General features: G+C 43.9%; 1 protein-coding gene across 1 annotated transcript in view; it reads right to left on the bottom strand.

Annotated features, from left to right (window-relative positions):
- Window positions 1-22,877, bottom strand: part of LOC128691762 (ras-GEF domain-containing family member 1B-like) — a 169,981-nt gene that overhangs the window by 15,865 nt on the left and 131,239 nt on the right. The window contains exons 3-9 of the mRNA XM_070101052.1: window positions 21,110-21,331; window positions 16,879-17,040; window positions 15,425-15,523; window positions 2,376-2,603; window positions 1,626-1,769; window positions 1,169-1,371; window positions 282-433 (exon numbers count right to left, since the gene is read on the bottom strand). Coding sequence (XP_069957153.1) covers window positions 282-433; window positions 1,169-1,371; window positions 1,626-1,769; window positions 2,376-2,603; window positions 15,425-15,523; window positions 16,879-17,040; window positions 21,110-21,331 — 1,210 coding nt within the window. The remainder of the gene's footprint in view (window positions 1-281; window positions 434-1,168; window positions 1,372-1,625; window positions 1,770-2,375; window positions 2,604-15,424; window positions 15,524-16,878; window positions 17,041-21,109; window positions 21,332-22,877) is intronic.

The following is a 22,877-nucleotide window of genomic DNA, read 5'->3' as shown; positions in this document are numbered from 1 at the left end:
AGTTGTTACAGCTTTATCACGGGTGATGTTAGCTCAGCCCTAACAAGAGTGCCTTGACGGCACAAGTGTGTCCAGACACAGGTGCTGTCGGGACACGTGCATCCTCAACTGAATCCCACTCTAAATCTACGAATGGGAGGTCCTACCTGTCTCTTGTGACCACGTTAGTGTACCAGTGTGTGCACTACCCGTCTCTGTGACCACGTTAATGTACCAGTAAGAGTATGTTCTCCTACCTGTCTCTGTGACCAAGTTAGTACACCAATTAAAGGTTCTCCTACCTGTCTCTGTGAGAACGTTAGTGGTCTGCATGTAGTTAATGACCTCTGGCACCTTCTCAAAGGGACAAGTAACTTGTTTCCACGCCATGAACTCGGTCACTTGTTTCGCTAGCTGCCAGAACTTGTCGAAGTTGATGTGTCCATTGTGCAACCTGCGGAGGTAGGTGTTTAATAAAGGCATGGCATGACGAAGGTGCAGTACCTAGGTGTATTGTGGGTGACCTTTTTGCCCACCAAGTCTGATTTTTTCAGTGCAAAATCTGGGGAAAACTGTGGAGGCTAAGAATGAGTTTGAGGTAATCAGTCCCTCAACCTTGAGGTGTCTTCAGTCTCTCTGAGGGACTGAACCCCTCAAGGAAGGCTCCTTGACGCTGGTGAGGGGCTCTTGATCTAGGGAATTGGATCTGTGCTCCAGTTCCCTGAATTAAGCCTGAATGCCTTCCATCCCCCCATAGGCGCTGTATAATCCTACGGGTTTAGTGCTTCCCCCTTGATTATAATAATAATAAATGAGGGACTGAACACCTCAGACTCCCTCTTCACATCCTGTTTTCCACTGATGAAGCCACTGGAGGGCGAAACGTCTCCACAATCGACCCATGTATTGCACGTTTCTTTATCGTTTCATCCACTCGTGTGCAAAACGTTACAAGACTGTTTTACACTAGTCCTATCTATCAAGGGAGGGTGAAGCCCGTGGGGGGCTCTGGATCCCAGGAATTAGATCTACCTTCCTCTTGTGTCAAGGGTGATCAACTGCCATCCCTCCCAGAACGCTGGATGACCACCTACGGGTTTAGCGTTCACTTTCATTGGCACTGCCTTCTATTTTGCTTCTCCCTCCCTTCCCTCTCTCTCCCTGCCATCAGACCTCCCTGCTGCCTCACCTGCTGGCGCACCCTTCATTCAGGAAGTAGAGATCCTTCACCAGCAGACTGAAGAAGGGTATGACTATCTTCTGTCTGTCATCGACAGCACCAGCAGACCTCCACATGGCTGCCTTCAGCGTCGATCTATAGCTGCTGAAGTTACTGGAGGGATCCATCTGGTGCTCCAGTACTGAGAACTTGGCACTCTGAACTTTACTCCACTGGAAAGAAGACAAAAGTTAGCACTCTGAGCCTTCCTTTACTCTTAGATGTAACAAACATTTTCAGACGAACAGTGTATCATCCCACACAGTGTATCATCCCATACTGTATTCTCACACACACTATCATCCACCCACCCACTGTACCCTCACACACACACGTATATTCATCCACAATACACACTATCGTCCACAATATACACTATCATCAATACACACCATGCACAATACTCAGTATGATGTAAAATACTCACAGTCTTCTTCAGTCTAGACACTATAGACATGTTGAGACCAGCAATAATTCCCATCAGAGAGTTAAAGTTGCCAATATTAAAACACTCCCGAGCAACTTCAATCCACCATTCTATTACACGAACTCGCTGCTTCTTCTTCACGTGCTGTGGGTGACACAACAAACACTTATAATACACGGATATTACAGGGCTATTATTACACGTATGATACAGGTATAACACGTGACCTGAGTATTTTCGTCTGAATGATAAGTGTCAAAGAGAATATTTTCTGTCTTGAAACAGCGTGTTCCGAGTGTGTGTTCTGAGTGTGTGTTCTGAGAGTGTGTTCTGAGAGTTCTCTACCCACAATCCCTTGAATAGGGAAGCACATTGACACTCAATGGCACTTAGCCCAAGGAAGTAGAACTATCCTATTCCTGGGATCACTTAGCGCTTCTTTTTGATTATACTAATAATAATAATCCTGGGATCAAACCTCACAGCCTCCCATTCTCCCCAGGCTTTATGTAACCCCTCCCCTCAAGGAAGGTTCCTTGATGTTGGTGAGGGGCTCTTGATTTAGGGAATTGGATCTGTGCTCCAGTTCCCCGAATTAAGCCTGAATTCCTTCCACATCCCCCCCCCCCAGGCGCTGTATAATCCTCCGGGTTTAGCGCTTCCCCTTGATTATAATAATAAAATATGTAACCCTTAAGAATTTAGCGCTTCCAAGTAAAGAACAGCAATAACCAGAGTAAATATACGTACCGTACAAGCGTGGGTTGCAACCAAGTAAGACAGTCTGTTGAACCATTGTATATAAGACTCCAGGTTATTGGTCTTCTTGAGGTCCTTGTAACAGGAGTCTAGGTTGTCTTTAGCGAAGGCTTGAACGAATTCTTCAGGACCAATGTAAGAAAGTTTCTCCAGTTCTATGTGTGTTAACTGTTGAGCCATGACGAGCGGACTCTGGCACACTTCTGTGATGTCTGTGGGCTGAGAACACATGGGTTACTGAAGGGTGTGTGGGGGAGGGCGTGTTGTATGTGTAGGGGGGGGGGTGATGTGTTGCAACAGCAGCGGTACATCAGCTGCACCGTGCAGCACCAGCGGTACATCTGCACCGTGCAGCACCAGCGGTACATCAGCTGCACCGTACAGCAGCAGCGGTACATCTGCACCGTGCAGCACCAGCGGTACATCTGCACCGTGCAGCACCAGCGGTACATCTGCACCGTGCAGCACCAGCGGTACATCAGGTGCACCGTACAGCACCAGCGGTACATCTGCACCGTGCAGCACCAGCGGTACATCAGGTGCACCGTACAGCACCAGCGGTACATCAGGTGCACCGTACAGCACCAGCGGTACATCTGCACCGTGCAGCACCAGCGGTACATCTGCACCGTGCAGCACCAGCGGTACATCAGGTGCACCGTACAGCACCAGCGGTACATCTGCACCATGCAGCACCAGCGGTACATCAGCTGCACCGTACAGCAGCAGCGGTACATCTGCACCGTGCAGCACCAGCGGTACATCTGCACCGTGCAGCACCAGCGGTACATCTGCACCGTGCAGCACCAGCGGTACATCAGGTGCACCGTACAGCACCAGCGGTACATCTGCACCGTGCAGCACCAGCGGTACATCTGCACCGTGCAGCACCAGCGGTACATCAGGTGCACCGTACAGCACCAGCGGTACATCTGCACCGTGCAGCACCAGCGGTACATCAGGTGCACCGTGCAGCTGCTGACACAAGCACCATTGCACAGAACAAATGTTGACATTTCATCTTCACAAAAGGTCAAGAGTTTTTGCGTTCGTCTAAGAGTCGAGGTGTGCGTGCGTGCGTGCGCGTGTGTGTGTGTGTGCGTGTGTGTGCGTGTGCGTGCGTGTGTGTGTGTGTTACCTTTCACATCTGAAGACTTTTGTGACTGTATATTACTGAATGCTCTGGACAAATATAAAACTCTAACCTCACACGCACAGTACCACACTAAGTTAAAATCACCACCAAGATTTAAAAGCCCCATTAAATTAATATAAAAAAAACTCTCCCAAAACTTCCCGGAGGTGCCTACAGGCACCTCGGTAATTATAAAGCTCCCAGAAGTGCATACAGGCACCTCAGTAATTATAAAGTTCCCAGAGGTCCCTACAGGCACCTCGGTAATTATAAACAAAGGCAGAAAAGCCCAAGATGTGATCCAACGACTAAAACATGATTACACACACCTGGAAACATGTTTTTTTTAAACAAAAAGTTGACACATTATTGTGCTGTGAACAGGTGACTCTGGAGGAGTGTGTGTGACCTTCAGTAGTCAGGGTGAGTCTGGAAGTGGCCCTTCCAGTTGGAGGAGTGCCAAACATCCACCTCCTGCCAGTCTATAGGGCCCACCAGGCACGCAACTTGTCAAGAATATAGGTAGACGTAGAGAGAGGGGGAAGGAGAAAGAGAGAGAGAGAGAGAGAGAGAGAGAAAGAGAACCTTTACCTAGGCTTTAGGGAAGATATACACACAAGCAGTATGGACGCCCACTACTTTCCATCGTTCCACGTAACAATAAACATGTTTTATTGTCTGCATGCAAGACGAAAAAGAACTACCCACGAGCAAGAGAGAGAGAGAGAGAGAGAGAGAGAGAGAGAGAGAGAGAGAGAGAGAGAGAGAGAGAGAGAGAGAGAGAGAGTACACAAAAGTTTTAAAGATATGCGGGAAAATGGCCTCCAAAATGCACAACTGAGAGTTATGAAGGAAGGTTGAGGGCGCTGGGGAAGTCCTCCTTGGAAGAGGAGTGAGGCGATATCGTTAAGAATATTGCAAGAAGAATGTCTGAGAGATATCTTCTCGGGTGCTAACGTTTAATTAACAGAGGAAGAATGAGATATAATCAACTCTGACCCAAAGAAACCTTCCCCAGCATCACAGGAACCAAATAATAATAGCAGAGGTGGAAGCAGCAGCAGCAGCATCTAGAAGCACTACAGAGTATTTTATATTAATGATTTAGTAGATGCAGGAACGTCTAGGAAATCTGTTGTTGATAATGGTATAAAATACCGACAAGTTGATTAAGACACATGTGCGACAGTTGGGTATCTTTATTAAAACGTTTCACGTACACAATAGGCTTTTTCAGTTACATACAAAGGTAGTAGTAATGAAATAATGATGTGATTACATCAACTTTAGAGAACTAACATTTGAGGTGGTCAGTCCCTCAGCCTGGAGAAGAGTTCAGCTCCATGTGACTGCTGCCTCTGTATTTGACTGAAGAAGCCTGTGTAGGCGGAACGTTTTATCAATATACCCAATTGTTGCACATATGTCTTAATCTTCAACTATACATTAATTCACTTGAATATCGTGGACTGCTTATCATCGCCTCGTGTTCCCCAAGGCGCTGTTATTCCACTGATGTCCCGCATTATCAAACTATCTGAAAGAGCTGTACGAAGCAAGACTTAACCAGATGGGTTGACAACCCAGGGCAGCATGGGTTTAGAACAAGTCGCTTCTGCCTCTCGCAACTACTGGACCACTATGACATGGTCTTGAATACACTGACACACACAAAATGCAGATGTACACAGACTTTACAAAAGCCCTCGAGTGTGACCATGTTGTAATAACACACAAAATATGTGCATAAGGAATAACTGGAAAAGTGGATACATGTATTTTTAACTAACAAACCGAACTCAGAAATCACTAGTAAACAACATCGGTTCAGAGGCTGCCACGGTGACAAGCTCTGTTCCTCAACACTATGTTCTCTCAATCCTGTTTCTCGGTCTCACACAGCATATATACTCTATACACAGCATATTTCACTCTATTAGACTTCGTAGATACGAGAATTTGTATGACAATAACGTTTCGCCAGCCAGTGCTTTCTTCAGTCCAAGACATGTCATCCAGTGAGCTACAGTATGAACCATGGACACAGCAAACACTCAAGTTGATACAAAGAAAGTCTTCCAGCGAGTCTCGGAAAACAGCATATATTCATTAACGACAAATTTCAGTTATTCTATACAAAAGAATAAAGAAATTTAAATTGAAAGGGAAAATAAAAGTAATTCAAATCACTCGGAAAAGCAGAAGAGGTGAGAGAGACCTAGGAGTGATAATGACAAGGTAAATAATAATCTGGATAAATAGATTATGGGGAGCACTGAACCCGTAGGTATTATACAGTGCCTGTAGCACAGATCCAATTCCCTAGATCAAGAACCCATCACCAGCATCAAGGACCCTCGCTCGAGGGGTGGATAACTAGAACTTTCATCACAAAATGCCAAGCCAATGATAATGTTCACTGAGAGAGTCAAGTGGTGATATTTTTGAGACTTATACACCTTAATTGTCTGGGAATATTTCCAGGGTATAACATTCTTTAAACCCTGGTACCAACAAGGGACCTTCAACCGAGGAAGCCAATATAAGAGCAGCCTTCAGCAATCTCAACAAAGAGTCATCCCAGGACCTTTATACAGCATACATTAGGACCATCTTGGAGTACGCAGCGCCAGTGTGGAACCCACACTTGAGAAACCATGTTAAGAAACTGGGGAAAGTGCAGAAGTATTGAACAAGACATGTTACTAAGGTAAGGGTCATAAACTACGAGAGGCTCACGGAAATGAACCTTATGACATTGGAGAGAAGAACCAGGGGAGGCATAACATGTAAAATAATAAGGGATTTGACAAGGTAGACACCCCTCAAGGAAGGTTCCTTGATGTTGGTGAGGGGCTCTTGATTTAGGGAATTGGATCTGTGCTCCAGTTCCCCGAACTAAGCCTGAATGCCTTCCACATCCCACCCCAGGCGCTGTATAATCCTCCGGGTTTAGCGCTTCCCCCTTGATTATAATAATAATTGACAAGGTAGACAGAGACGGGAAACATGTACTCGGGGGCACAGCTGGAAGTTAAACACAGATGAGTCCGGGATGTCAGGAAGTATTTCTTCGGAGTGGACAGGAAGTAGCATGATCTTGAAGTGGAAGCAGACTCCATACACAGTTTTAAGAGCATGTACGATAGGGCCCACGAGGACAAGAGTAAATCAGTCAATTATTATAATCAAAAAGAAGCGCTAAGCCATAAGGGCTATACAGCGCATAAATCAGTCAAGAAGCACATTGAGACGCGGGGCCAAGAAGCCAGACTCGACCCCCGCAACCCCATAGAGACAAGTACACACACTACCCACCAATTAACCCGCCTCAAGAACATCCTGACAACAAACTTGCTCTCCAGAAAAGAGTTGAACATAAAAACTACGTCAAATCAGTGTTGCTGCTGTGTGAGGGAGGGCAGGGAGAAGGTGAGGGAGGGCAGGGAGAAGGTGAGGGAGGGCAGAGAGGTGAGGGAGGGCAGGGAGAAGGTGAGGGAGGGCAGGGAGAAGGTGAGGGAGGGCAGGGAGAAGGTGAGGGAGGGCAAGGGCTGAGAGAGGCAGGAGATAAGGATGAGGGGAAGGGAGGCAGTGACGGAGAGAGAGAGAGAGGGTGAACAAGAAGGTAGGTAAGGAAAGACAGATAAATACGGAGGGAAGGAGCGAAAGAGGAAGTGAGAGGTAGGGAGGGAGGGAATAAAGATGGAGGAAGAAAGGAAAACTGAGAAGAAATAAGAGGCGACATTAACAGTAGTGGAAACAGTTGAGTGAGGAAGTGTAAGATACCGTACGTCCCAGGGATGGAGGATAGGAAGGATCGGGGACCAAGTAACAGAGGATAGTAAAGGAAGCGGGAGTAAGAATGTATAAAAGCTGGGACAGGTAAGATGGATAGATACGCTGAGAATGTAAATATAAGGAACAGAAGAGAGGGATGGATAGAAGAATAAGTATAAGGAAGTGGATAGTTAACCAGTAACATACCTATGCTTTGTTTCAAGGATTCTTCTATCCTCTTATCCTCCTCGAGGCTAGATATCCCTTCTGACCACGTGATCAACCAGATTGCTGGTGCTAGCAGTAAGTATAAGGCAGATACTGAGTATCTGGATGAATGTGGGAACAAGATAAGGATGAGAGACTTAATACTGCATTCACCGGGAAGCGCCAAGACCGAATGGCTGAGAAAGGAAGAGAAAGAAGGTGGAACAGCCAACAGGACACACGAAACAGACAAGGAAATAGAAATATGGGAGTGTAGAGAGAGAACAATAAACAGATAAGAAAAACAATTAAGAAAATAAGAAATTTATAAAAAGGGGGTCGAGAAATTTAAAATTAAAAAGAGTGAGAAGATGTCAAGGCGAGAGTTAAACTTTCTCACCACAATAACCCATTACACTGTGTGTGTGTGTGTGTGTGTGTGTGTGTGTGTGTGTGTGTGTGTGTGTGTGTGTGTGTGTGTATCAAGTCCATGGTCGACAGAAATATAATATAATAATGTTTCATAAAAAGCAGTTTTGAAAATATATTTTTTCTGGTTTATATAAACTGGATTCATTTAAAAATTAAAATTTGGGAAGAATTTAATGATACATTAGACAAGCAAAAAATTTTAATGCTTGGGTAGAGTATCAGTTGTGTTTCACAGAGTCAGGTGTTGTGATGTGACTGTGAGGTGTAGTCTTGTCCTTATATACCTTCCTGTTGATGTTTTTCTTTTACAGTTCCTTGATAATGTAAGAATATATATATTATATATATATATTATATATATATAATATATATATATAATATATATATAATATATATATATATATATATATATATATAATATATATATATAATATATATATATATATATATATATATATATATATATAATATATATATATATATATATATATATATATATATATATATATATATATATATATATATATATATATATATATATATGTCGTGCCGAATATGTAAAACTGGTCAATTAGCAAGAACTCATTTAAAATTAAGTCCTTTCTAACATTTTCTCTTATACACTTAAAGATATATTTTTTTTCATTAATGTTAATGTAAAAATTTATAATTTTGCACCAAAAGAATCTTAGAAAACTTACCTAACCTTATTATAACAAGAACAATTTATTTTAGCCTAACCCAACTAAATATATTTTAAATACGTTTACAATAATTTAATACTAAACAAACACAATCAAATATATTTTTTTCGTTAGGTTCAGAATGATTTTGGCGAAATTATTGCATACACAAATTTTCACTTGTCTTATATGGCAAGATGAACGTTGCTATTTAAGCCAAGATCGCAAGTTCTGCCTATTCGGCACGACATATATATATATATATATATATATATGTGTGTGTGTGTGTGCGTGTGTGCAAGACAAGCTATGGGGGGGTGGAAATCTAAAGCTCAAGTACTTTCACACTTCTGAGTGCGTCATCAGGAGCTGAGAGAGACGGTGGCAGAGTCACTCATACTATCCCCTGAGAAAACTTTCCTTCATTTGTCCTGTTGCTGTCTTTGCAACACTGCACAGCTCCTGATGAGGCACTGAGAAATGTGAAAGAAAATACTTGAGCTTAAGATTCTCCCCCCCTCCCACGGCTTGTCTTGCATTAAGATTGCCTCTGATTTTGTGTGTGTGTGTGTACTCACCTATTTGTGGTTGCAGGGGTCGATTCATACCTCCTGGCCACGTGTGTGTGTGTGTGTGTGTGTGTGTGTGTATATATATACAGTTCTCGTCACGGCATTATGCCGGGTCAGTGCCCCGGCATAATTCCGTGACGAAAATTGAAGGCCTACCATAACGGGGAGGGGGGGGGGTGTCTTTTCCCATCAGTGCATTCAGCTGGGTAGCAGACGTTAGCATGACGTCACGGCTTTCCACCACACTTCACAGTGACTTCTCATTGCTCACGTGGCTGTCGTGGTGAGAGGAAGTGTTGCACTTTTGTCTCTCATCTGTCCCATCTTTTGTCCAGTGTTCCCTTTGGTTTTGGGGCTATACATCTCTGATTATGGGTAAAAAGAAGTCTTTTACACCTGAAACTATAGCTCAGATCATACGGCTTCACAAAGCTGGGCACCAGATGAAAGAAATAGTGGAGATTGTTGGTGTGTGTGAGCGTTCAGTGAGGAACTGGGTGCAACGTTTCAAGGCTGGTGGTGTCGTCGAGTTACCGTCTGCCAAACCTCGACCTGGCCCCTCCAAGAAGACATCAGTTCATACCTTAACTGTGTTAAAGAAGCAGTTACTCTCTAACTGCAGTTACTCTCTAACTCGACACTGCCAACAGCCTTGAATAGTATCATTGTGGGAAATGGAACTGTGGCCATGTCTTGATAGGCCTGGTCCAAGGCCTATCAAAAATTCTAGAGCCTCAATGGCAAAGAAACCTTCATAAGAATATAAGAAGGGAGCAATGCTGAAGGCCTACTGGCCCAGGCTAGGCAGGTCTAACTTACACTCTTGTCCACAATGAAGATCGCTATATGTTGTACAAGTGTCTCATTAGCTGTGGCAGGTGTTTCCACCATTCAGGGACTGACCACTTCAGCTCCATGGAGCTGAACTATTCTCCAGGCTGAGGGACTGACGACCTCAAAAACTTTTTTTGCAAGGTTGGTGGACTGATTACATCTTTACTTCACTACTACACCTGCTGCATCTGTATCTGACTAAGAAGTCTACTGTGTAGGCGAAACGTTTCAATCAACAAGATACCCAACTGCTGAACAAGTATCTTACTCATGAACGGGAGAATGGACGAAGACTCGAACCGTAGGCTATTATATAGCAGACCCAAAGGAATAGCCAGTCAGCCAAACATTACTGTATTATTATTATTAGTATTATTATTATTGCGACTTATACTTATAAGAACAGAATAAAGGGCTGCTTGGTCAGGCCTGTGATGAATGGTTTTGAAAAACCGAAAAGTTGAAGATTGAGACACTACTGGCCCATGTTAGGTAGGTCTAACTCTCATCTGTTTATGCATCTTGATGACTTTCCAGTTCCCAGGCGACGTATGACCCTACGGGTTTAGAGGTTCACGAATATATATGTGAGCAGTGGAGGTTTGCTGGTTACAATTGTGACTGCTGGTGCCTTCGTTAAATGAGGATCATAGTGTGATAATAGGATTATGTGTGTGTGCATGTGTGTGTGTGTGTGTGTGTGTGCGCGTGTTGATTGGTCAGTGTTAGTGTAAGTGTACTGAGTGGAGCAAAGGTGCTGCTAACAACCAGGATTTACAAAGGTGCTTGATACATGTGGCCTGTGTTTGTGTCTATATTGACCCTCCCTGATGGAGGGTCAATACAGACTGCAGATGGAGATGGAAGATGGATATGGAGATGGAAGAGGAGCTGGAGATGGAGGAGGTAAAAACAGATGGATAATAAGAGGTAATGGAGCAGGTGAAGAAAAAGGCAGTGAAATGGAGGTGAAGCAGAAGAGAAATTGGAGGAGGAAGAGGAGTAAGGAGAAAAATGAGAGGTAGTGGAGAAAGGGGGAGGAGGAGATGGTGCAACTGGAGTGAATAACTCCCACATCTACATGCACAACTTTACAGACCCTCCGAGGTGGTGAAGGGGTCTTGGACCGAGGAAGTGGAGCTGCCTTTAGTGCAGCGAACCCACTAACTCGGTTGCTGCATGGGCTCCCTTACGATTTTAGCGCTCCCACGAAAGCAGCAACAATAGAGTGCGTGTACAACTGTACAACACACAGGGATATGCAGTGGGAGAATGAAAGGGAGAGATTGGTCTTTGTTTATGGGTGCCAGGAAGTTGAAGGGGAAACTTACGAAGCAAGAAGACAAGGGGAGAAAACAGCGATTGAAAGTATCGTGAAAGCAATAAGAAAAGACATGACCCAGCTGGCAAATTTTCTGAGAATACAGGACTTTGCAAGAGGAAGAAATCGGCTAGTCAAAGTGTTTTTCAAGGCAGAATTGGCTTGAAAAAGGATCCTGCAGGAGAAGGCATGACTAAGGGTCACGGCATACTGGAGGGTGTATCTCGAACATGACAAAACACAAGCAGGCAGATGTCGTAGGGGTTCTTAAAAGGAGATATCGAGGGTTGAAGATAGACACACTTGTTGGATGGTAACGCTATATTGTCAGACTGTGGTAATGGGAGATGGAGCCCCCAGCCTGCCTTGTCCTGCCTATATCTACACGCCGACTGAGGCCGAGGTAGCCTGTCCCACTCACTCATGGAGCATCCCGTGACGTCACACAGTCACAGGCCTAGGGATCTTCTATGTAAACACATGGATGGTACTATGATATGCTATACAACACATATAAGGGGATTCAGCAACTATGCTGACACAGAAACTGAAAGAGAGGCAAAGATGGAGATGGACAGGAGAACCCAGACTCAGGAGGAAGATCAAATACAACCTCCCTCACAACCACCTACAGAAGCCCCCAACTGGGACAACCCCAATGCAACCAAACATTCTGACCCAAAATACACTTTAGTCATTCTTCTCTGTATGTTCTCCTGCAGTAAGGAGACCAAAACTGAGTGGCATAATCTAAATGAGGCCTCATTAGTGATGTATAAAGCTGTAAAATAACTTTTGGACTTCTGTTACTTATACTTCTTGAGATAACTCCTAGTAATCTGATAGCCTTGTTATGCCCACTTAGGCACTACTGTCTTGGCTTTAGATTTCTGCTTACCATGACTCCCAAGTCTTTTTCACATTCTGTATGACCAAGCTCTACTTCACCTAGTTTATAGCTTCGAGGGTTATTTTCATTACCAAGGGCAAGTACCTTACACTTATCCACATTGAACTTCATCTGCCATTTTTCAGACCAAGACATTAATTTGTCCAAATCCTCCTGGAGTTCATTGGTATCCTCCTCAGAATGAATCATACGGCCTATCTTTGTATCATCAGCAAATTTGCTCATGTCATTCATAATCCTTTCATCAAGGTCATTAATGTAAATTATGAACAAGAGAGGGCCCAAAACTGATCCTTGTGCAATGCCACTAGTGACTAATCCCCATTCAGATTACACTCCATTCATGGTAACTCTCTGCTTTCTATTGGTAAGCCATGCCTCTATCCATGTTAGAACTTTACCTCCTATACCATGAGCTGCCACTTTTCTTAAGAGTCTCTTGTGAGGTACTCTATCGAAGGCTTTACTAAAATCCAAATAAACAATATCATATTCTTTGTCACTGTCAACTGCCTCAAATGTTCTATTGAAGAACGTCAGTAAGTTTGTCAGGCAGGAACGACCTCTCGTGAATCCATGCTGAGATTCATTTATCAAGTTATGCTCTTCAAGGTGACTTCTAATAATGTCAGCTATAATTGATTCTAATAACTTGCCCACTATAGATGTCAGGCTTATTGGACGGTAATTTGAAGGAGTGGACTTATCCCCTGATTTGAATATAGGAACCACATTAGCCATCTTCCACATCTCTGGCACAACACCAGTAAGGATGGACGCATTAAACACACTCGTTAATGGCTGACTAAGTTCCATCTTGCATTCCTTAAGTACCCTGGAAAACAGCTCATCGGGTCCCGGGGACTTATTTTGCTTCAGTTTGTCTATCTGTTTGATAACCATGTCCCTCGTGACAGTAATATTAGTTAATTTGAATTCATCAGGAACTAAATAATTGTTAATTACTGGAATCTCATTTATGTCTTCCTGTGTGAAAACTGACAAAAAATAGTCATTAAATAAGGAACACATTTCCAGTTCGTTATCCGTCAGCTGTCCATTTCCAATTTTCAGAGGTCCTACTTTTTCCTTCACCTTCGTCCTATACACTTGAAAGAACCCCTTTGGATTATCTTTGATTCATTAGCAACTCTAATTTCATAGTCACGTTTAGCCTTTCTAATCCCCTTTTTACTTCTCTTTTAAGCTGAACATATTGGTCAGTAAGGTTAACCTCTCCTCTTCTGATGCGCCTATAAATTCCCCTTTTCTCCCCTAATAGATGCTTTAGCCTCCTGTTAACCCATTTGGGATCGTTATTAGACCTAATTTCTCTCTGGGGAATGTATATACTCTGAGCACGGTGTACATTATTAAGAAAAAAATCATAAATGCAGACCCCTTCGTAATCATAAGTATGATCATCGTCAATTAAATCATTAGCTAGATAACCCCAATCGAGATTTGACAGGTGTTCCCTAAGTCCATTATAATCGGCAGAACGAAAATCAGGGATTTTTTTTTTTACCGTATTATCATTATTCTTGTATTCCCAGTTAATGCTAAAAGTTATGGATTTGTGATCACTTGCGCCAAGCTATTCAGTGATATCCAGATTATTTACGAGTGTTTCCTTATTTGACAAGACTAGGTCTAGCAAATTATTACCCCTGGTAGGCTCTGTTACACACTGCTTCAGAAAACAGCCCTGAACCACTTCCATAAAGTCACTGGACTCTAGATTACCGGTCAAAGAAGTCCAGTCAATTTGACTAAAGTTAAAATCCCCTACTATCACTACGTTATTGTGTCTAGAAGCCCTAACAATTTCGTCATAAAGAAATCTCCCTCTATCGTGATCCAAGCCTGGAGGTCGGTATATTACACCTAGAATTAGTTTTTCTTGACCTACAAACTCTACTCAGATTCTGTTACTAATCCATCCACTTTTATACCTGTTTTTATGCAACAATTTATATTTTCACGTACATATAATGCAACTCCTCCCCCTTCCCATTATATCTATCCATATGGAACTTAAACCCTTGAATATTACACTCAGCAATCATATCCCGACTTTTTACATCATACCGCGTTTCAGTTAATGCAATGACATCAAAGTTCCCAGCACATGCTACCAAACATAGTTCATTAATTTTATTTCTTGCACTTTGACTGTTAGCATAAAATACCATCATATGTTTTTCCTCCTGCACCTTTTTCCTATTCACCTCTGCTTTTACACAATTTCTGTAACTGTTATTACCCAGCGTTACTCCATGACTGTTATTAAGATTCATAATATCAACGCCTAAGTCAATATATCCATACTCATTATTTTCTATTTCTAAACCCATACCTCTAACTAATCCTAGTTTTAAGTCCTAGCAACCTCAACGGAGCTAGCAAGAAAACCCACACCTTCCCTGGATAAGTGAACCCCATCCCTGGCATACATGTCATTTCTACCGTAGAAGTGGTCCCAGTTGACAATGAATGGTACTGCATTACCCTTACAGTGTTTGTTCAGCCAACAATTAATACTAATTGCTCTGGACAACCATTTATTTCCAACACTCCTTCTTGGCAAAATGCCACATATAACAGGGTGCCCCCCCCTTCTTACTAATTATGTTTATTGCTGTACTGTACCTTGTAATTAAATCCTCACTTCTACGTTTGCCTATATCATTACCTCCAGCACTGAGGCAGATATTAGGGTTGATCCCATTACCGTTCATGATGGTGTCAAGCCGGCTAACAATGTCCTCCATCCCAGCCCCAGGAAAGCAAACCCTCTGTCTCCTACTCCTATCCTGCAAGCAGAAGGCCCTATCCATATACCTAACCTGGCTATACCCAACAACAACGTTTTTACGTTCCTTAGTGTCATTCATCGTGACATTCCCAGTAGTCAGACTCTCAGTCATTGGATAGCGCAGAGAATGCATTTAATGTTTCCACAACAGCTTCCACAGCAGTCTCTTTCTTCTTCGTTTCTATCTGGCTATCTCTTGATAGCTCACTCTCTCTTGCTCATCTCAAACAATAAAGTTAGCCAACACCAAGACATATTAAACCTGGATATATTTAATACATCCTGGTGTTTGTCTACATGATTTTTATACTAATTTAAGGGAATGAATGGGCAAGTTTTAAAACTAATTACCTGAGAGATGAAGTCAGCTGGAGGTGGAGGAGACAGCTTGGCCAGTCCTTCCTCATAGCGCTCCAGCTGTGTCAGTTTGTTGAGTAAGTTGTGTAGCACCTGCGAGATACCAGCTGTGAGCACAGGTGGCGACCACATGCCAGCACACACACACACACACACACACACACACACACACACACACACACACATCACACACTATTGTAACTCACATAGCAAAACACACATGAACATTTACACATATACCACATATATGTACCTGGAAAGGGTTTTGGGGGTCAACAACCTTGCGCATCGGTCTGAGACCAGTCCTCGTGGTGGATCAGGGTCTGATCAACCAGGCTGTTACTGCTGACAGCACGCAAACTGGCGCACGAACCACAGCCTGGCTGGTCAAGTACTGACTTTAGATGCCTGTACAGTGCTTTCTTGAAGACAGCCAGGGGCCTACTGGTAATCCCCCTTATGTATGCTGGGAGGCAGTTGAACAGTTTTGGGCCCCTGACATACCTCTTAGCTCTGGGACTAGTCTTGTTGCACACCTTTGCACTTTCTCTAGTTTCTTTACGTGCTTGGCTAGGTGTGTACACGCATCACATATAGGTGAGTACACACATCACATACAGGTGAGTACACACACCACATACAGGTGAGTACACACACCACATACAGGTGAGTACACACACCACATACAGGTGAGTACACACACCACATACAGGTGAGTCCACACACCACATACAGGTGAGTACACACCACATACAGGTGAGTACACACACCACATACAGGTGAGTACACACACCACATACAGGTGAGTACACACCACATACAGGTGAGTACACACCACATACAGGCTAGTTCACACATCACATATGGTTAGGTACGTACACATCACACTACAAAACAGAGGACCTCCTCCACACTCGCTCCACTGAAGAGGACCTCACACGCCAAATGTAACAGTTTTGAACAACGTAACGGAGGATCGAACCTCCACTACTCCTAGAGTGACCCCACACGGGTTTAGCGCGCCGTGAGACACACACGTCTCCATAATACTCTCTCACACTTTTAGAAAATTGGTTTATATTTTATTTTCCTGTATTATCTTACTATCTTATCTTCCTATCTTATATTACTATCTTACTAACCTTACTATCATATTTTACTATCTTATATTGTATCTTACGAGGTTATATTACTATTCTATCTTCCTATATCTTACTATCTTATATTACTATCTTACTAACCTTACTATCATATTTTACTATCTTACATTGTATCTTACCAGGTTATATTGCTATTTTATCTTCCTATCTTAAATCTCATTATCTTGTACTTTTCTATCTTAAATCTTAGTAAGATATAGGAAGATACAAGATTCTATCTTGTACTTACCTCTCTTGTATTTTTCTATGTCTTGCTATCTTAGTGTGGAGGGGGGTGGGGGTACTGACCTGGGTTACGTCTCGACGCAGCGCTGGCTGGAGGGCGATACATCGGTGCGTCATGGAACGCACGCCACCCATCATGCGCTCGTCGCGGAAGTCGTAAGGAAATGTCTCACTCCACTCGCCCAGGAGCTGTACCATGTGTGGCACAAACCTGCCCAACTTCTCCTGCAAGGGTACAGCACAAGTGTACAATACACGGGCACAAGGGTACACGGGTACAACACACAGGTACAACACAAGGGTTAGAACATAAGGGCTACAACACACAGGCACAACAAACGGGTACAACACAAAGGTATAAGGGTACAACACAAGGGTACAACACAAGGGTTAGAACATAAGGGCTACAACACAAGGTTACAACACACGGGCACAATACAAGGGTACAACACACAGGTACAACACGAGAGTACCACACAAGGCTACCACACAAGGGTACAACACAAGAGTACCACACAAGGGTACAACACAAGATTACCACACAGGGGTAGAACACAAGGGTACAACACGAGAGTACCACACAAGAGTACAACACAAGATTACCACACAAGGGTACAACACAAGAGTACCACACAAGGGTAAAACACAAGAGTACAACACAAGATTACCACACAAAAGTACCACACAAGGGCACAACACAAGAGTACCACACAAGGGCACAACACAAGAGTACCACACAAGGGTACCACACAAGAGTACAACACAAGAGTACCACACAAGGGTACAACACAAGAATACTGTAGACAGCCTGTACTGCCTTTGACCACGTTGTTCAGCACACCCCACCTGTTTTTTTCTTCCCTCCCTGTAGGAAGTTTTTTCCTTGTCCATATGTATATGTATATATGTTTTATACTCTGTGTTCTGTGCCCTGTTCCTACGAGAGAGAGACCGAGTTTTTTTTTTTACTACCTGTAGAGGTAGGTGGCCGAGCAAATGTAGACAGCCTGTACTGTCTGCACAGACAGCCTATGCTGTCTGCCAGCTTAGTTCATATTTTGCGGCACTCAGGTGCTGCCCTCTCTAGGCCTGCCCAGGTCAGTGGGACACTGGTCCCACTCGCTCTCACTTTCTCAGTGGCCTAGACTCGGACAACAGTCCTACTCCCTCTCTCCCTCGTGGGCATGGCCCTCCCGGGCCATGGGCACAAACACACAAGCCTGTGTACCCACCACGACTTTGCAAATAAAGAAGCCTCTGAAGACGTATCATTCACTCACCCGCTCTGCAAGAATTACCAATAAACTCGTAAACATTGGTGGGAAGCGGTGGTCGCAGCAAGTGTGTTTGCCCGGAGAAAGGAAGAGGAAAAGGAATGAAGTTGTCTTCACTTCATCACCCTATACTAGAAGCATCCGTCTCTGAACGAGTTATCCTGATGTCGTGTCTGCACGTTTCAGCATCCAGACACAGGTACAAGCAGGATCTATCCGAAATTTACCGAATTTCTTCGAGAATTCTAAGTGGCGTTCCAGTGACCCCACGCTGTTTCTCAAGTCGCGTGTTCAGCGTCACTTGTATGTTCAGTTGTTGTTGTTCAGCTCAGCACAGCTATTTCAGCAAGCCAGAGGTGAGTTTTGTGGTGATTTCTGCGTCCAGTGTCTCCCTGCATCTTGTGTTTGTGGGAGAGGAGGAGGAAGTGGCCTTTCCTTGCCACGTCCACACTCGCCCTGCTGTACACTCACACCTCACCAGCCTACCACCACACTCCACCACTATGTACTCACTCCCTCTGCTGTGTTTTCTGCGCTTTTCCATGTGAATTCATTGCCAAAGCTGTGTATCCGAGTGCCCGAGGCCACTCGAAGCTACGTGGAGCACCATGCTACGTGGAGCACCATGCCACGTGGATCAGCATGCCACATAGATCACGACACCACGTGGATCGCAACGCCATGTGGGGTGTGGACAAAGCCATGTGAATCTACGAGCCACGTGAGTTACCGAGCCAGGCCACATGTTGTGGTCTGCTGCCCCCATCACATTCACATTGCTGCCCAACGTCACAATGTCTGCCTGACGTCACCTCGAGACGTCTGCTGACATCACCATGCTGCTGACGTCACCTCACAACATCACACCTGACATCACATGATGTCACATAGAGTGTTTCAGTAATTATTTCAGTACTGTCGAGAAGACTGAGAGATGATATATGTCGTGTGTTAATTAATTCCTCTTCATCAGTGTTCTCACATGTTAGTGCATGTATTAGTGTCAATTTTGTGCACAGAAAAGCATCATTTGCTAGTTTAAGCCATGTTGTACTGCGAGTGTGTGTAAAGTTTACCGTGTGTCCAGTGTGGTCTTGAGCCCAGACCCCAGAGTAGCACCTCTGTGTTACTTGTCGCCCGGTGTGACCAGCACATTTGACAGCTGATATTAGTCAGACCTGAGCATATGAGCCCCTTGTACAGAAAACTCTTATGTTCGTCGCTCATAGATGTTCTGCAGAATCGTACCTGCTACGATTCCCATCAAGATTTGTTTCACTTCACCTCCAGACCTTCAGAGTGCAGTTATATGTAGAGAAACAAGTCTGGGGACGCTTAGACTAATCTCTGCTATAACTACCGAGAGAATGACACTCGTCAAGCCGCAGTTAGCCCTATCGGCAGGCGCTGTGTCAGCCTCGTGTCACAAGCTTCGGTGAGCTCCTGCACAAAGATGATGTCACTTTGATTGCTAGCTCACTCACTGCAGTCTGGTGTATGATGTTACGACTCCCAGATGTTTTGCCGAGTTGTCTCTGCTATGACTCACTTCATGCTTGCCGGCAGTGACAGCCCAGAGACAGTACCAGTCGAGAAGTGTCCTCCTGAGTCGCTTGCCAGAAGTCCTGCCCAGCTGCTGAGTTTGACGACGCCTCACTCGAGGGCACCAGCATGTTGTGCCCCAGGTTGAGTGAAACCTGCAGTGACTGCTTCATTGTTCCAGAGGAGACCGTACCCTGTTATGTCACAGCTCAGCAGCAGTGATGTCTTCTGTGTTGCAGTATCCGTCCAGACGCAGGAAGGCGTGCAGTGATGCCCTTCGACGCTCACTGCCTTTGACCACGTTGTTCAGCACACCCCACCTGTTTTTTCTTCCCTCCCTGTAGGAAGTTTTTTTTTCCATGTCCATATGTATATATATGTTTTATATTCTGTGTTCTGTGCCCTGTTCCTACGAGAGACCGAGTTTTTTTTTTTTACTACCTGTACAGGTAGGTGGCCGAGCAAATGTAGACAGCCTGTACTGTCTGCACAGACAGCCTATGCTGTCTGCCACCTTAGTTCATATTTCGCGGCACTCAGCTGCTGCCCTCTCTAGGCCTGCCCAGGTCAGTGGGACGCTGGTCCCACTCGCTCTCACTCTCTCAGCGGCCTAGACTAAACAACAGTCCTACTCCCTCTCTCCCTCGCGGGCATGGCCCTCCCGGGCCATGGGCACAAACACACAAGCCTGTGTACCCACCAAGACTTTGCAAATAAAGTAAGAAGCCTCCGAAGACGTATCATTTACTCCCCGCTACCAAGACATGACCAATAAACTTATAAAACAGTACCACACAAGGGTACAACACAAAGGTACAACATAAGTGTTGAACGTTCAAAAGGTTCAGCAGAGAACACCTGTAGAACACTAAGTAAACACATTTGCGTTCAGAGAACATCAAAGCTCGTGTACACGCACGCACTCGTGTACACGCACAAAATCCAAGCATGATCATCTTTGTAAACACACACACACACACTATCTTACTATCCATCTTAATACTTCCCATCTTATATCTTAATATCTTCCTATTTTATGAACACACACACACACACGGGGCCAGCTGTGAATTGACCCCTGCAATTACAATTACGTGAGTACACACACATCAATCTCCTTCTAATTATAATTATCTTAATTTTAAGATAGTGTTCTCACTTACCTTATTAACGACCTTATTAGAAATAAGTCCCCTTATATAAAAGGCCTAATATCGGGGAATCAGAACCCATTAACGGATAATCTGACCCCAATAGAAGAGAGGTCGTTCATAACTAATCTCGTTGATAGAGGTCGTTCACATAAGTTACCTTGTTGATAGAGGTCGTTCATACAACTCACCCTGTTGACAGCAGAGGTCGTTCATACAACTTACCCTGTTGACAGTAGAGGTCGTTCATACAACTCACCCTGTTGACAGTAGAGGTCGTTCATACAACTCACCCTGTTGACAGCAGAGGTCGTTCATACAACTCACCTTGTTGACAGTAGACAGGTCGTTGCCTTGAAGGCCTTGTTGAGTAAATCCTACATCACACACTCGCTGTAGAAGCTCGTAGGGCTTGATGAAGAGTCTTGACGACAGCAGGAAGGCGAAGAGGTAGGCAGTGTCCGGGTAATAGACAGCCGTGGGTACTGCGTGTTGAACCAGAGCCTTCAACGAGCCAGATACCAGTACCCCATCCTCGTATACCAGAGACTGTGGGGGTACCAAGATGGTGCTAGTAGCAGTAGTGGTAGAAAGTAGATAATAGGTAGCATTAATAGAAGTAATATTAGTACCCCATCTTCGTATACCAGACTGTGTGGATACCAAGATAAATGCTATTAGTACTGGTAGATAACAGGTAGTAATACCAGTACCCAATCCTCGTATACCAGAGACTGTGGGGGTACCAAGGTGGTGCTAGTAGCAGTAGTGGTAGAAGACAATAGGTAGTATTAATAGCAATATTAGTACCCCGTTTTCGTATACCAGAGACTATGAGACTATTAGTAGTGGTAGACAGCAGATAATAGGTAGTAATATCAGTACCCAACCTCGTATACCAGAGGCTGTGGGGGTACCAAAAGGCTGCTAGTAGTAGTAGTAGTAGTGGTGGTGGTAGTAGTAATAGGAGCAGGAGTAGTACAGTCTAGAACAGATAGTAACTAACGACAGTGGGGCACCAACATGGTGCTAGTAGATAGTACTAATAGCAGTAAGATTAATAGCAGTAATAATAGTAATAGTGATACTGGTATCAGTGGTGGTGGTAGTAATAGTGGTAGTGGTGATAGTATTAACAACAGTAACAGAATATTAACAATGTTATTATTAATATATTATTCGTGGGAAGCGCTAAACCGTTAAGGATTATGGAACTGTAGTGTATATCTGGCAGTGTATATACACTTAGAGGTGTATATCTCTCAATAAACATACACCTAGAGAGACACAAACCTGTATTTTGTGTGTGTTTATATATATATATAATATATATATATATATATAATTATATATATATATATAATTTTTTTTTCAACAAGTCGGCCGTCTCCCACCGAGGCAGGGTGACCCAAAAAAGAAAGAAAATCCCCAAAAAGAAAATACTTTCATCATTCAACACTTTCACCACACTCGCACATTATCACTGTTTTTGCAGAGGTGCTCAGAACACAACAGTTTAGAAGCATACACATATAAAGATACACAACATATCCCTCCAAACTGCCAATATCCCAAACCCCTCCTTTAAAGTGCAGGCAACATTGTACTTCCCATTTCCAGGACTCAAGTCCGACTATATGAAAATAACCGGTTTCCCTGAATCCCTTCTCTAAATATTACCCTGCTCACACTCCAACAGATAGTCAGGTCCCAAGTACCATTCGTCTCCATTCACTCCTATCTAACACGCTCATGCACGCTTGCTGGAAGTCCAAGCCCCTTGCCCACAAAACCTCCTTTACCCCCTCTCTCCAACCCCTTTCGAGGACGACCCCTACCCCGCCTTCCTTCCCCTATAGATTTATATGCTTTCCATGTCATTCTACTTTGATCCATTCTCTCTAAATGACCAAACCACCTCAACAACCCCTCTTCAGCCCTCTGACTAATACTTTTATTAACTCCACACCTTCTCCTAATTTCCACACTCCGAATTTTCTGCATAATATTTACACCACACATTGCCCTTAAACAGGACATCTCCACTGCCTCCAACCGTCTCCTCGCTGCTGCATTTACCACCCAAGCTTCACAC

The sequence above is a fragment of the Cherax quadricarinatus genome, chromosome 75, assembly GCF_038502225.1.
Source record: "Cherax quadricarinatus isolate ZL_2023a chromosome 75, ASM3850222v1, whole genome shotgun sequence".
Taxonomy (NCBI): Eukaryota; Metazoa; Arthropoda; class Malacostraca; order Decapoda; family Parastacidae; genus Cherax; species Cherax quadricarinatus.
Note: the sequence above shows the minus strand (reverse complement) of the source record. Positions and strands in the feature narration are given on the sequence as shown.